This window comes from Solanum tuberosum, unplaced genomic scaffold (genome assembly GCF_000226075.1).
Source record: "Solanum tuberosum cultivar DM 1-3 516 R44 unplaced genomic scaffold, SolTub_3.0 scf00198, whole genome shotgun sequence".
NCBI lineage: Eukaryota > Viridiplantae > Streptophyta > Magnoliopsida > Solanales > Solanaceae > Solanum > Solanum tuberosum.
In genome coordinates this window covers 741,832-758,496 of record NW_006239121.1, presented here as the reverse complement: position 1 = coordinate 758,496, position 16,665 = coordinate 741,832, and the positions used below count along the sequence as shown (strand labels likewise).

The window sequence follows — 16,665 nt, the reverse complement described above, 5'->3', positions numbered from 1 at the left end:
TTCTTCTCTTTCATCTTCTTCCTTTTATTTTATCCATCCTTGTTACCATCATTTTAAACAGGATAATTACTATGAAGCTTTTTGATATGAAGAACATAAGAGGAAAGCCAGGAGTTGATTGTATCCATTCTTGATTTTATTTTTAACGTATGTATATATGTTACCATCCTTTGAAAAGGATATTACTATGAAGCTTTTGATATAAGCCAAGAGTTTTCTTTTATTATTATTTTATCAATCTCAATGTTATTTTATTTTTTTAAAGATTTTATTTTAGTTTTAGGAAATTAAAGTTCTAATTCTATTCAATACGTCTCTCTCCCTAAATCTAAATTTGTATAGTATAATATTAAAGTTAAGTATACACAATGTAATATTAAAGTGATGTGACATCTCTCTATGTTTATCAAATTTAATTATGTTTTTTATTTGAATTTTTTAAATATTTATTATTGTAATAAATTGTCAATGAAAAAGTGTAGAGAAAACTGAACATTTACATCAATATATGTACTCCAGTGATGTGGCGCTCTCTAAGGCCACAATTCTTTTTACAATAGTAAATATTTTAAAATTCAAATAAAGATAACGTGATGTTTAAATTTGTAACTGGTAATGTCTCAAAAACAAAAGATGGCTTGTGATTGGTATGATTTTGATGTTAGATGAGGTTAAGGCTTAATTTGGACATGGTATGAAAATATGGATGATGATTTTATAGCTATGAAAGTAGTTGTGTCGTGTTTTTAAAAAAAACTCAAACACATATATACACAGATGTGTTTATTCTTTTATTTTATTTATTTGTTGTTTTTCTCCTTTATTTGTTTTTTAAAGTTTCACCTTCATGACTCATAAGTCATACCTATTAAACTTCCACTTTCAATAATATAATTTATCATTTTGTCTTATATAAATTCACCATTTTTTGTTTCATAAGATATATTCCTACTCAAAGATATTACTTTTATTTTATTGTTCCTTACATTATTATTATTAATAATATTATTATATTATAGTATCAAAATTTTGTGCATTGAATTTGTATTTTTATTTTCATCTTTTTTTTTATATGATTAAGACCCTGAGAAAGATATGTATTCTCTTCATGTAACTGTTTTAGTTTGGCTTCTTATGATTTTTTAATTTTCGTAAGTCTGTATTTTTATTTAGATGCAATACAACAATGTTGGAAATATATTAACTACTAATGAAGGATCAAACAATACTATTAATGATTTACAAGAAATATATATATTAAATATTGAAATACATTCTTTTAATTGTATAAAGAATTATTTATATTTTCTTTAAAGATTCCTTCATTTTATCTACATAAATTCATAATTTATTGTTTCATGAGACCCCTACTCAAGATTATCCTTTTTATTTCATATTTGAAGTTATATTTTTCTTATATTACTATTATATACAAATAATTTTGGTTAATAAACACATTATTAAAGGAAAATCTTCTAAAGAGCAAAGACTCGTAAATAATTCAAAATTGTAAAATTCATAATTTATTGTTTCATAAGACCCCTACTCAAGAATATACTTTTTATTTCATCTTTGAAATTATATTTTTTCTTATATTACTATTATATATAAATAATTTGGGTTATTAAACACATTATTTTAAGGAAAAATCTTCCGAAGAACAAAGACCCATAAATAATTTAAAATTGTAAAAATCATAAAATTTGAGTAGAAATATTAAATTGAACTAAGACTCTTAGTATAATTTTTTAGCACTCAATATTTCAAAATATATATATTTTATATTAATGAGGTATTTCATAATCGCGCGAAGCGCGATCAAATTCACTAGTGTAATAATAAAGACATATCATAGAGGATCATGTGCTCCTACAAAAATAGAGAAAATTCAAACAAAAAATAATGTTTTTAACTTAATATAATAGATTATTATTTCAAAATATGGCCTCTTATTTCATTTATTTCACCATTTATACACCCAAATTTTTTGTTCTACTATGTACGTATGAAAGGTTTGTACTTTAAAAAAAAAAGAGCGGTTTTTTAAATTTATTTTACATATTAAAAAAAATGAAAAAACATATCATATCTCGAATGAAGACAAAGACATCTTTTTTGTTATTGACCTGAATATAAATATTAGTACATATTATTTCATTAAAGTATGAGATTATTAATCCATATATAAACATTGAAATTTACTAATTTTTCTGTTTTATTAGTCAAAAAATACAGTAACATTTAATTAAGCTCCCCGGCATTTGATTCCTTTATTTATATCAGCCTACTCCAATGGACATAAAACATACAAAAACAATGAGGTGACAAGACAAAACTATCACAAGTAACAAGAAATTTCTTGTAAAACAATGAATTAAAAATTGTTTGATCATAAATTTTAAAGTTGAAATTTAAAATTTTCAAGTTTTTGAAGTTGTGTTTGGACATGTATTTTATTTGAAATTTTGTGATTGAAAGTCCCAAAAATCAAGAGATTTGAAAAAATTAAAGATTAGAGACAGTTATATCAAATTTCATGATCAAATAAATATTGAAAGATAATTCTTAAAATCTATAATCAAACAAATATTTGAAGATAAATAGCTGCCATTATCTACAACCAAATTCTATTGCAATAATCGTCAAGTTGTTGACATATTTTCGTGAGTTCCTATGGTTGTTTTCTTTTTAAGACCTTTGAATTCTACGTTGTGAATCCCTTTGTACGTCTTTAGTGTTGTTGGCACAAATTAAAGGATGCTATAAATTTGTTATACACCAAGTTCAATATAATTCTTATCCTAGTTGATTGGTTTCTTTGTTAATTTGAAACACAATGACATTTAGGTATAATATTATTAGAGTATTTTTCTTTGTTTTGGTCTCAATATTTGTTAATATTGAAGGTCGTAGTATCTCTCAATTCTTAAACCAAGAATCACAAGGAACCAAATGGGCTGTCCTGGTTGCTGGCTCCAATGGTTGGGATAATTATAGGCATCAGGTTAGCATCCTAGATGACATTATTTGGTGTGACTTTTGAAAATGGTGTGAATATTTCACGATTCATTTGTGGTGATTGAAAGTGGTCTGATAATAGCTTCATCAATATTTATTAATTTTCTTGTATTTTTGCGAAACATCTCACTATTATTGATGGTTGAAGAGTTATATATGTTTTGAGATAATTGAATTTGATTGTCCTATAACTGTTTAAAAACGATTCACGTCGAACCACAAAAAGAATATCATGAGATCCAAAAACTTTGATTACTATTGATTTGATTTGGTTTATAAATATAAAAATAGGACACTTTGATTTGATTTGAAATTTTAAAAAAATTCAAACCAACCCGGACTATGTTCACCATCGGTTAATAGGCTTGATGATAGTAAGGCCTCATTTGTTTGCACTTAATGGAGGTCTGAATCTTAATCATTCAGATTCAGCCCATTAAGTGTGTTTGGTTTTTAGGTCTGAATCTGAATGATTCATATTCAGCCCATTAAGTCCATTTGTTTCTTTTTTCAAAAAGCCTCTTAATGGACCTAAAAAGGTCTGAACGGATCAGATCTGCATGAGAGTCTTAACACTATTCAGATTTATTTAATAAGTTATAAAAATAATATTGTATGGGCTCTCCGTCTTTGCGTGACTTTCTCTATCACAACTATAAACTTTCTTCATCTCTTTTCTCAATTACACACCAATTTTTTCCTCTTGAACTGGTAAGTTTTCATAATCTTTACAAGTATGTTTTTTATATTAATAATTTTTTTAGGGTGTATTGATGTTTGTCAAGAACACTTGTTGCAATAATATTTTTAGTGTATTGATGTTCATCAAGGTTTTTGAGTGGAAAAAAAATACTATTAATAATTAAAAATAATAACTATGTATACATATTTGAGGTCTCTTATTAAAATTTTGTCTTAGGCCAATAATTTTATTGAGACTCTTTGATCATCAAACCTGCTTGGTAGATAACACTAATATATTATTGTTGTTGAACTAGTTAGTGACAAAAATAATGAGGCTCCTAATAATTCTCCATCCCAATCTTAAGTTTCAGCTGGAAAAAAAATGTTTTGGGAAGAAAAAAACTTATTCGTATGAATTGGAAATTGATGAGAATATGATTACTGCTCTGAAGTTATTGATTAAAAAAATAGTGCACATACATTTGAAGAATATATGGAAAAATTAGATAGACTTGGATGGGAAGAGTCATTATACAGTACATGTGTTGGTATATTTTGAGAAAGTTTCCGCTACAAAAAAAGAAATATTGATGTTAGAGGTTCACAAGTTAGAGAATTTGATTAAGGTTATTGAAAAAAAAATAAGAGTTCTTTAGTTTTTTCTAATTAGCCAAAATATATGTTAGGCGTTGATAATGTGATACCTTATTTATTATATTTCGACTAGTATCTATCATCGTTATTGAACTTTTTGATATTATATTGTGCCTATAAAAAAAAAATTATTCGTGATTTTTTATATGTTATGGTTGATGATTATGATGTTTTTTTAATCAAAAAGTAATATTTTTTGTTGAAATATATTTTTTATAATATTATATTAATATAATGTTTGATTTCATATGCACATTCAGATATTGAAAACAAACAATAATCATTCAGTGTTCAGATTTGGAGACCACATCTTAATATTCAGATGTGTATTCAGATCTAGACACCTAACTCTTAATGCAAATTTTAATATTCAGTTGTGTATTCAGATTTAAGGTCTTAATCTTAATGAAAACAAATGAGGCCTAAGATGCCATCATTGCTTGAATAATTGATGAGATTCTTTCTCTTGATTATTAATGCTCCAATTTTAGTATTCTTGCATTTACCCCGGACAACATAAGTCATATGTTTTCCCTTAAAGTTGTCCGCATATTTCATTTAAACGCCTCAACTTATTTTTGTGTCTATTGAACACTTTATTTTTTCAAAAGTTATTTCTATTAGACACAAAATGCCGACATGTCAAAAAATGTGTGCTACACTCTCTCTTTAGGCGCATAAAGCTATTGAAATTAATAATTTTTCTTTTTTTTTCTAACTTATATACCAAAATTAATGAAAAGGGATAAAAAATATTTTTTTTTGAAATTGTAGTCTTCTTCCCAGCCCAAAATTACACCACCCCTGTACTGTTCTCATTCACCATCTTCATAATTTATTTTACACAGGCGCACCCCACACCCCACCCCTCCACCTCTCTCTTTCTCTCACCCTTTCCCCTTCTTCTTCTTCTTCTTCTTCTTCTTCTTCTTCTTCTTCTTCTTCTTCTTCTTCTTCTTCTTCTTCTTCTGTTTTTTCCTTCTTTTTTTTTTTATGTAGATCTATTCCGGCAAACATCCATTTATTCCGATGGAAAAAATATGAAGTGGTTTTTTCAGGCAAAAATTTGTTATTATCTATTGTAATTGTGATAAATGATTACTAATGAGAAAAAGATAAAGGTAACGAATAGAAAGTCTTGATGCTATTCAAATGAAAGATAATGGGTATTTCGCCATTGTTGATCCGTTTATTATAAAGAAGAAAAAGAAGACGAAAAAAGTGGTTGTTCTGATGGGTAGAAGGGGAAGAATTTGGATGGATTGGGCAACAATGTAACTATTAAAGTTTTTTAAAATTTTGAATCTAAATAATTTATCATTGTTAATTTATGATAAAGAAGAAAAAAAGAAGTAAAAAAGACGACGTCAGAGGGCCTAAATTCTGATGGGTAACGTGGAAAGGTTTGGGTGGGTGGGTGGATTTTTAGGGGTACAAAATTTTATTTTACTTTTATCTTTTAAAATATATTTTTAAATAATTTTTTTGGACCCAAATGACACATGTCATAATTTGATTCGTCCTTGTGCCATGTCATCGCAAGTGTAACTCACACACTTAATATTTTGGATGATTGTCAAAAAAATGTCAAATAGGTATTAATTCGAAATGGTAAAAGTGTTCAATAGGTACAAACCTTAATTGAGGTGTTCAAATGAAATATGAAGACAACTTTAAGTGGCTATCATATGATGTATACTGATTTCTAACACTTCGTGTATAAGTTACGTTAAATGTAATGGATAAAGAAGGATAATTTAGGATAAAACTTTTAGTACCTTTTAATTTTTTGTTTGGTTATCTCTACCTATTTGAAATAATAATCCCGGAATAACTTATTTCGAGATAAAATAATTGAAATGACAAAAATATCTATACATCATTTTTCACATCTTGTACACTCATCAAGGATATTTTTTTATTATAAATAAATAACTTATTCTTAGAAATTATGCAATACATATTATTTTCAATACAATAAACCAAACATTCACTAAAAATAGTATCAGAATAACTAATCCTAGCAAATTAATCCCAACATAACAATCTTGATATAACCTTTTAATCACCCTTTTTTCCTTTATAAACTTTAGTCATGCACCTAATTTTAAAATTCAACTTACGTTAAAGGTGAAATATATAGTTGGCTCTCTAAGTTGTAGCATGTGTCTATTAATTATTAGTATACAAAATACTGCCATACGTTACTAGTATACATATTGAAAAGAATTTAGTATACTACTAACTTTAAAGTAATTTAAGTCCAAATTCACATGCCTGTTTTTCATTTTTTATTGTTTTCCGCTGAAATACACACGTTATTTGACAACATTTTATGCATATATTGAATGAAGACAGAGAAGGTAATAAAAGTCTAAGCATCTATTAAGGACCTAGAATTTCTCATTAAAAAAAATAAATACTTAAACTAAACAAAATGGAGAAAGTAGAACTATATAGTAATACATTTGTACTAATTTATACACCAAACCTGGGACTATAATAGTATAAAGCGGCATTATTTCTTTACTAAATCCTCCCTTGGTTACCACCATGAACAAGACCTTTCCTGATGAAATGATTTTTCATGATTTAATAAGAAAGATGGTAAATTCTACCTTTGTGTTTTCTTTTTCATGTGAATCCTATCAACTTGGAGAGTGTCTAGATTAAAACACTTCTCGTATTTGGACTATCAAGATTGACTAAATGAGAGACACATTTTTTTCTTTTTAGTCTGTTTAAAAAGAATGCCACCTTAAAATAAATAAAAATAATTTAATTTTAAAATTCACTTTTTACCCTTAAATGATTTATAGTCCACACAATAGTCAAGCATTTAGACTACAAAGTTTTTTTTTTTTTTTAAGTTTGTGTTAAGTCAAACAGTATCACGTAAATTGATGGTATGATTTCAGGCTGATGTATGCCACGCTTACCAATTACTCAAGAATGGAGGTCTTAAAGATGAGAACATCATTGTATTTATGTATGATGATATTGCTCATAATAGAGAAAACCCCAGACCTGGAGTAATCATCAATAACCCACATGGCAATGATGTTTACAAAGGTGTCCCAAAGGTTTGTTCTTGTTGGCTTCAATTTCTTGGAAATTTTTCACGATTATTAGAGTGTTTGCTAGCTTATGAGGGGTTTTCTTTTGTTGAGGCAGGATTATTTAGGTGAAGATGTTAATGCTAAAAACTTTTACAATGTCATCCTTGCAAACAAAAGTGGTATTGTTGGAGGAAGTGGTAAAGTTTTGAATAGTGGTCCAAATGACCATATCTTCATCTACTATACTGATCATGGTGGCCCTGGAATTGTTGGTAAGTATCTTCCTCACATTAATTTTGACCTTATACTAGGAACTTGTCTCTTGTAATTAGGGTCCTTTAGCACCATTAGGAAGTCATTGAGCCGATAGATATGTGTTGCTAGTCGAAGACTTCATTGCCAATTTTTTTGCTAACCAATCTGCCTGTTGGTTGCATGGCTTCCCCTATAACAATGATAATAGGCTAAACTTCTTTTGCTTCTTTTTGTACCGGCTTTGCTTACCATATCTGCAAGCACAAGTATCTTTCCAAATAACCAAACATATAATAATAGGTGTTATATGTTAGATCAATTTATAAATATCATTACAAGCATTTTCCTGCCACCATGAGTTTATGGTGTGTCAATAGAGAAGGTTAGAATGTTTGATCCCAAGAGGGCTTCCGAATAGCTAGATTACAAATTTTACTAGCTATTGTGCCTTGACTGAAGACATGATATAACGTTTGCTCACTTTCAATAGCGCAACAGAAACATTTGAAATTCAAGGTACCTTTGGAAGGAGTTAAGGCAGAAAGAGTGTAGATAGGCAGATATTGCAAACAACCTTATTTGTGATTCTCACCTAGTTTTTATCCTTCTTTGAAACTAATTAGGATATGCATGCATAATTGACTTTTCATGTTTTTATTGTTATCAGCAATGCCAAGTGGAGAATTGGTTTATGCAAATGATCTAGTTAACGTGTTGAAAATGAAGCATGCTTCTGGGACGTATGACAGACTGGTAACTCGCTTTAGTTTTTCAGGCTTTCTTTTCCCTTGTGCAAATGTTTGATCAGTGTGAAATTTAAAGTCTCTATCTTATGTTGGATGATGTTCAGGTGTTTTACCTAGAAGCATGTGAGTCTGGAAGCATGTTTGATGGTCTTCTCCCCGAAGGACTTGATATCTATGTCATGACTGCATCGGAACCTGATGAAGACAGTTGGGCAACATATTGTGGCGAGGGTACTCCTGAAGATCCCTGCTTGGTTCAGTGTCCCCCTCGCGAGTTTCAGGGTGTGTGCTTGGGAGACTTGTACAGTATTGCCTGGATGGAAGATAGGTATAAACAATTTTTATATTACCTCTTTTCTCGTAGTCCACATTGTTAGAAAGGAGTATGCTAAGTATAGATTCTTGTATTTTTTTCAATCATTTACATTTGGAAGTGACGTATTATGTCAAACTAATTATTGTTTGCGCTTATGAACAGTGATGTAGAAGATCGAACAGCTGACAGCGTGCAAGGGCAGTATAGTAGAGTAAGAGTTTGTACTGTTATGGACAAATATTGCATGTGCTTTAAACAATTTGTTTATATGATACATATATGCTTTCTATTATTCAATTTTAATGGAAGATTTATGTTTTTCATTTTTTGTCGCTCAGGTTGCAAACAGAACTGCAGCCAACATAACACATGGTGGCTATGGCTCTCATGCCACACAATACGGTGATTTAGTGGTGAGTTTTGATCCTCTTGCCACGTATATGGGTGAAAATTTCAAAAATCACAGTCATGACTCTGTGGATGCAAAGTCATTCTCGACATTATCATCAAGGAATGTGGATCAGCGCAGTACTGAACTTTTCTATTTGTTCACCAAAGTACGTTCCTACCTCTTTTTGATGCAGAATTCTTCTTCCTACACATGATTTTGATAAATTTCTTTCTTAATGTTTTTAGCACCAAAATGCTCCTGAAGGCTCCGATGAGAAATATGAAGCTCATGTGAAACTAAATGAAGTTATGTCACAGAGAAGTCAAGTGGACAACAATGTAAAACATCTAGGGGAGCTTCTTTTTGGTGTTGAAAAAGGTAATGAGGTACTACACAGCGTTCGATCTGCTGGACAACCACTTGTTGACAACTGGGATTGCCTTAAGTCTTATGTAAGTATTTAACATGGCGATACAAGCAATGTTTTCAGTTCAATTTTTGTGTTTTGTTCTTTTGATCATGAGAATATCATGACTGCTCTATATATAGGTGAAGATATTTGAGGCACATTGTGGAAGATTAACAGCGTATGGAAGGAAACATGTACGTGGTATCGCCAACATCTGCAATGCTGGGATTACGAGTGAGAAAATGGCTGCTATGTCTGCACAAGCATGTTCAAGTTAGTAGAGAATACTTTTGGCAAATAGTATGTTTTGCCAGTGTGTCATGGCCGCCAAATTTTCTGTTTTAGTTGATAGCTACGTTCAGAACAAGGCTGCTTAGAAGCAGATCTTTGCCTGGTATCCATGTACTAAAGCTTTATTTTCTCAATAATAATGCCCTTTTGACCTTTTTATGCATTTATCGAGTCTTGTTCAGCTCCATCCAATCTCGATTTTGTTTGTTTATTTGGAAGAAAATGATGCAGCTTTTAGCAGCTACTACATGCATATGTAGATCCCATCAACTCATTAACCTGAGTTATTGTACATAATTGTTGTCCTTCTTATTTGATTTTTTTTTAAAAAAAGGTGGTAAGTGAAGAGAGTTGTATACGATCATAATTTTGTCCATGTATTTGGTATGACGAAGAATGTTTGCCAAAAAAAATGGAAAAGCATATCATGTCAAGAGTCAAGAGAAAGATCTACATTGTGTTCTTTGTACTTCATATAAATATTAGGGTAAATTACATAAATCACATATACTTTTAAGGTTTATAATTACAGAAATCCCTCAAAATGGATACAATAATATAAGCGTTGATACAATAATCTGATGCGCGAGATACATTAATCGTTAAGTAAGATACATTACATTTTATACATGATACACTAATCTGATGTACATTTTATACATGATACACTATCTGATGCGAGAGATACACTAATCTGATGCGCGAGATACACTAATCTGATGTGCGAAAATGAGGGATTTTGGAGATTTGTAAAACTTATAGGGGATAATGGTAATAAGTAAACTAAAATGTGGGATTTCTACAATTTTTCCATAATATTATATACAATTTCATTACGGGTGTGTTTGGTACAAAGGAAAATGTTTTCTGGGAAAACAAGTGGATTTCTAACTTATTTTCTCATTTTTGGTTGGTGAATAGAAAATATTTTTTAAGGTGTGGTTGGTGAATGAAAAATATTTTTCAGAAAATATCTTTTATTTTTGGCTTGAGACTAGAAAAATATTTTTTAGGAAAATAATTTTTGATCCGAAAATCAACCCCGATAATTGATAAAGGACCCGTTTCAAAATTCGATCTTGAAATCTGACCCAGGAAAATATTTTCAAAAACAATTTTTAAAAAAAAAAACTTTTGACGAGGGTGGCAATGGGAGGTGGGCGGCCGGGGGATGAGGTAAGGGGGTGGCATAAAATGAAATTTTTAAAATTTAAAATATTTTTCAAATATATATATATTTTTTAAAAAAAATATTTGACGGGGTGATCTGGGGTGAGGTGGCGGGGGGATAGGGGTGGGGTGGAGTAAAAAATGATTTTTTTTAAAAAAAATTTGAAATATTTTCCAAAAATAATTTTTTTACTAATTTTGGCTCCTCACTAATATCATTATTTTTATGATATATGTTTTACCTCTACATTAACATTTTCCTAATTTAAAATTAAGAATATCTTTCATTTTTTAATTTTTTTTTACTATCTGACCAAAAAATGAAGCAAATTAATTAAGAAAAAAAGAGGAGACCAACTTTATGTTTTTTTTTTAAAAAAACAGAAAATATTCTAAATTATTTTGCAATTACTATTATACAATATCTTCTTTCCTCTCCATTTTCTTTTCATTTTTTGCATAATTTATTTGCCAAATACTTATCTTTTTACTAAATAAAAAAAGCTTAAATTTTTTTTTCTGTCAAAGGTAATTTACAAGATTTCAATAAAAAAAATATAATGGTATATGTTACAATTAATTTAGAAAATATGATCTAAAATGTTTTTTTAATACTGACTTTTTAGAGATTATCTCGGGTTATTTTTGTGTATTTTGTATTTTTTATTAAGGATATTCTTATATCAATTGATTAAATTTTTGAATAAAATTAAAATTATATCAACGAGAAATCAGAAAATATTATTAAATTGATGATATTAATGAGGAGTCAAAATTAGTGGAAGATGAAAATTTGCTTACCAAAGTTGGTGAGTGTTTTTCTAATTTGTTCTTTAACTATGACTAAGAGGCTTGTTAAATTAATTTAATTTAGACCTTTTATATATATATATATGAAAATTTTCCTTATAGCCGCGCTAAGTGCGAATAGACAAAAAAAAAAACGTACAAAAACAATGAGATTGACATAACCAAACTATCACAAATAACAAGAAGTTTCTTGTAAACAATGAATTCAAAATTATTTGATCATAAATTTTAAAGTTGAAAATTTTAAAAATTGAGTTTTAGAAGTTGTGTTTAGACATGCATTTAGCTTACTTTTTTTTGGAGTTTTGTGAGTGAAATGTCCAAAAAAACTAGGTTCGTTGAAAAAAATTAATTATCCTATCAAATTAGTCAAATAATTATTTAAAGATTGGTCAAATAAAAGTTTAAATATAATTCCTTATAAGATATGGTCAAACAAACATTTATAGAAAAATTATCAAAAGATTGGTCAAATAAAAGCTTAAATATAATTCCTTATAAGATATGGTGAAACAAACATTTATAGAAAAATTATCATTATCATAATCTATAACCAAAAGCTAGTGCAATAAATAATTGACAAGTTCTTGACATATTTGCTATAAATTTGTCATACACCAAGCTCAATATTCTCCATTCTAGTTGATTGGTTCCTTTGTTAATTTCAAACACAATGATATCTAGGTATAAAATTGTTGGTGTATTTTTCCTTGTTTTGGTCTCAATATTTGTTAATATTGAAGGTCGTAGTATCTCTCAGTTCTTAACCCAAAAAACAAAAGGAACCAAATGGGCTGTCCTACTTGCTGGCTCCGCTGGCTGGACTAATTATAGACATCAGGTTATCATCCTAAATTATTCTTTTTTATATAATATATCGCCTAACATTTTTTTATGATTCAATTCCTTGTAAACGTTATTGATAGTCTTGATGATGGATAGATGACATTATTGGTTTGATTGGCTTACGACGATGTGAATGTTTGACGATTTATTTGTGGTGACTGAAGTGGTTTGATAATATCTTCATCAACATCTATCAACTTTGTTGTATTTTGTGGATCATGTGGCTATTATTGATTGTTTAAGGGTTATACACGTCTTGAGATAATTGAATTTGATTGTCCTACAACTACTGCTTAAAGATGATTCACATCGAACCAAAAAAAAAAGAAAATCAAGAATTCCACAAAAAATGAAGTTTGAAAAATCCAACTATAATTGATTTGATTTTTATTTATAAATATTAAAATCTGACATTTTGATTTGACTTAAAACTTAAAACTTTTTTTATATTAGAAAATATCAAATTACTACCAACTTAAAGTCCAAAATCGTGTTATTTTCCAACATTTTGTGTTTAATAGACATATATTGAATGAAGTCGGAGAAACTAATTCAATATGTTGGGAAAGCCATCATTGTTGAAGCAATTGCAATTCGTATGGCGCTGGAGAATGCTACAGAAAAGGGGTGGACAAAGGTGCAAATCTTATCAGATGCAAAAAATGTGATGGATATGGTACTACAAAGAACTATAGTCACATGGGAGATAGAGACTACTTGTGAAGACATTTGGAACCTTATGAAGTGCTTTGAAGTGGTCAATGTGAAGCATATTCCAAGGTCTTGGAATTTAGTGGCACATAATTTAGCAAAATTTTCTATTTCATTAGTACACAAAGTTGTTTGGCTTTCTACTTTCCCTAGATGGATGATGCTATCACATCTTTTAACTCTTTGAACCTTTTTATGCATTAATATAACTAGCGTGTTGGTTGTCAAAAAAAAAGTAAAAAGGAGAAATAAGAACTATGTACCCACTCTGTTCCAATTTAACACACTTTTTTTAATCCATTGAAAAAAAGTTACCTTTCTACGAACGAAAACAATTTAACTTTAAATTACTCTTTTATTGTTAATAATGATTTATAGCCGTAGTCTACAAATTTTAATAATGTTGTTTTCTGTTTTAAACTTTGTGTTAATATAAATAGCGGGCGGCATCTAAAAAAAAATTGAATGTAACTTGATTGTATGATTTCAGGCTGATGTGTGTCACGCTTACCAAATAATGAAGGCTGGTGGTCTTAAGGATGAGAACATCATTGTATTCATGTACGATGATATTGCTAACAATACAGAAAACCCTAAACCTGGTGTCATCATCAATAACCCACGTGGTCATGATGTTTACAAAGGTGTCCCTAAGGTTTGTTCTTTTTGTGTTCAATTTCTTGGAAAATTTTCAAGATTATTAGAGTGTTTGTTAGCTAATGAGAGGTTTTCTCTTCTCTTTTTGTTGAGGCAGGATTATGTAGGAGATGATGTTAATGCTAAAAACTTTTTCAATGTCATCCTTGCCAACAAAAGTGGTGTTGTTGGGGGAAGTGGGAAAGTTTTGAAGAGTGGTCCAAATGACCATATCTTCATCTACTATGCTGATCATGGTGGCCCTGGAGTTATTGGTAAGTATCTTTCTCACATTAATTTTGCTTAGTCTTAAACATTGTGACACTTCAATTGGGACGGAGGGAGTAGTTATTATCTTAGAAAGTGAGTTAGTTTATTGAAAAGAATTGGAATCAAGAAGAAATGTGACTTTCTGACATAATTAGTATTAGTTAAGTATTAGTTGATTGACCGTGAGAAATAAGACCCCATTTTGAAGTTGTGAAAATGTCACATTCTAATGAGAAATTCCAAATCCCAATTGAATGTTATACACTTGGTTATAGAACATATGGATAATTGGATATTTTGTGGCTGTTGTTGTGAATGTGTATAGGTAATTCATGTTGGAAATATAAGCTAATACTCATTACAAGTCGAAGCTTGATTTGTGATTCTTATAAACTGACTAAAATATGCATAATTGTTTTCGTGTTTTTATTATTATCAGAAATGCCAAGTGGAGAATTGGTTTTTGCACATGATCTAGTTAACGTGTTGAAAAAGAAGCATGCTTCTGGGACGTATGACAGACTGGTAACTTGCTTGCTTTAATATTTCCAGGCTTTCTTTTCCTTTGCGCAAATGTCAGATCAGTGAAATTTAAAGTCTGTATTTTATGTTGGATGATGTTCAGGTGTTTTACCTTGAAACCTGTGAGTCTGGAAGCATGTTTGATGGTCTTCTCCCCAAAGGACTTAATATCTATGTCATGACTGCATCGAAACCTGATGAAGACAGTTATGGCACATACTGTGGCGAGGGTACTCCTAATATTCCCTGCTTGGGTCAGTGTCCCCCTCGCGAGTTTCATGGTATTTGCTTGGGAGACTTGTTCAGTGTTGCCTGGATGGAAGATAGGTATAAACAATTTTTATAACCTCTGTTCTTGTAGTCCACATTGTTAGGAAGGAGTATGCCAAGTATAGATTCTTGTATTTTTTTACTTATCATTTACACTTGGAAATGACGTATTATGTCAAACTAATTATTGTTTGCACCTATGAACAGTGATGTACAAGATCGAAAAACTAACAGCTTGCATGGGCAGTATATTCGAGTAAGAGTTTATATTGTTATGGAAAAATATTGCATATGCTTTAAGCAATTTGTTTGGGCAATACCTATGCTTTCTTTTATGCCATTTTAATGGAAGATTTATGATTTTATTGTTGCTCAGGTTGCAAAAAGAACTGCAGCCAACTTAACATATGGCTCCCATGTCAAAGAATATGGTGATAAAGTGGTGAGTTTTGATCCTCTTGCCGCGTTTATGGGTGAAACTTCCAAAAATCACAGTCATGACTCTGTGGATGCAAAGTTATTCTCGACATCATCATCAAGGAATGTGGATCAGCGCAGTACTGAACTTTTCTATTTATTCACCAAAGTACGTTCCTACCTCTTTTTGATGGAGAATTCTTCTTCCTACGTGTGATTTTAGTAATGTGTTTCCTTAATGTTTGCAGCACAAAAATGCTCCTGAAGGCTCCTATGAGAAATATGAATCTCGTGTGAAATTAAATGAAGTTATGTCAAAGAGAAATCAAGTGGACAACAATGTAAAACATCTAGGGAAGCTTCTTTTTGGTGTTGAAAAAGGTAATGAGGTACTACACAGCGTTCGACCTGCTGGACAACCACTTGTTGACAATTGGGATTGCCTTAAGTCCTATGTAAGTATTTAACATACAAGCAATGTTTTCAGTTCAATTTTCGTGTTTTGTTCTTTTGATCATGAGAATATCATGACTGCTCTATAGGTGAAGATATTTGAGGCACATTGTGGAAGATTAACAACGTATGGAAGGAAACATGTACGTGGTATCGCCAACATCTGCAATGCTGGAATTACGAGTGTGAAAATGGCTGCTATGTCTGCACAAGCATGTTCAAGTTAGTAGAGAATATTTTTGGCAAATAGTATGTTTTGCCAGTTTGTGTCATTGCTAAAAAATTCTCTCTTTGCATTCATAAAAAGACTGCTTAGAAGCAGATCTTTGCCCGGGATCCATGTAGTAAAAGCTTTATTTTCTCAATAATAATGGCTTTTTAACTTTTTTTTGCATTTACCGAGTCTTGTTCAGTTCCATCCAAGCTCCATTTTGTCTGTTTTGTTCCGGGGCAGACCTACAGTAACCAACTTCGTTGAAAAATAACACTGTATATATGTATATTTAATCAGTTTTTAAAATTTTATATGTATATATTAAATTTTGAACCCACTAACACAAGTCTGAAGCTTAGCCGAGTGGTTGAGGGGGTTCAATTTTCCCAGCCAACATTGGATCAAATCCCCATTGCCACATTTTAGTTTTAATTCGTTTTTTTGATATATAAACGTTCACACACAGTTTTATCCTCTATGTAGGTGTAACTTTTGTCCTTTTAGTTACTTAGAAACTATAAAA

The 16,665-nt window shown here is 30.1% G+C and overlaps 2 protein-coding genes across 2 annotated transcripts; both read left to right on the top strand.

Annotated features, from left to right (window-relative positions):
- Window positions 1–2,836: 2,836 nt before the first annotated feature.
- Window positions 2,837–9,815, top strand: LOC102580313 (vacuolar-processing enzyme-like). The gene is made up of 9 exons (XM_006355269.2): window positions 2,837–3,004; window positions 7,275–7,439; window positions 7,531–7,687; window positions 8,338–8,423; window positions 8,521–8,744; window positions 8,895–8,943; window positions 9,071–9,289; window positions 9,369–9,575; window positions 9,673–9,815. Exons 1-9 carry the CDS (start codon window positions 2,837–2,839, stop codon window positions 9,808–9,810), a joined length of 1,413 nt encoding a protein of 470 aa, XP_006355331.1. The 3' UTR covers window positions 9,811–9,815.
- Window positions 9,816–12,476: 2,661 nt separating this feature from the next.
- On the top strand, window positions 12,477–16,155 carry LOC102579989 (vacuolar-processing enzyme-like). Its single transcript, XM_006355268.1, has 9 exons — window positions 12,477–12,644; window positions 13,851–14,015; window positions 14,115–14,271; window positions 14,706–14,791; window positions 14,892–15,115; window positions 15,266–15,314; window positions 15,435–15,644; window positions 15,724–15,930; window positions 16,018–16,155. Exons 1-9 carry the CDS (start codon window positions 12,477–12,479, stop codon window positions 16,153–16,155), a joined length of 1,404 nt encoding a protein of 467 aa, XP_006355330.1.
- The last annotated feature ends 510 nt before the right edge of the window (window positions 16,156–16,665 follow it).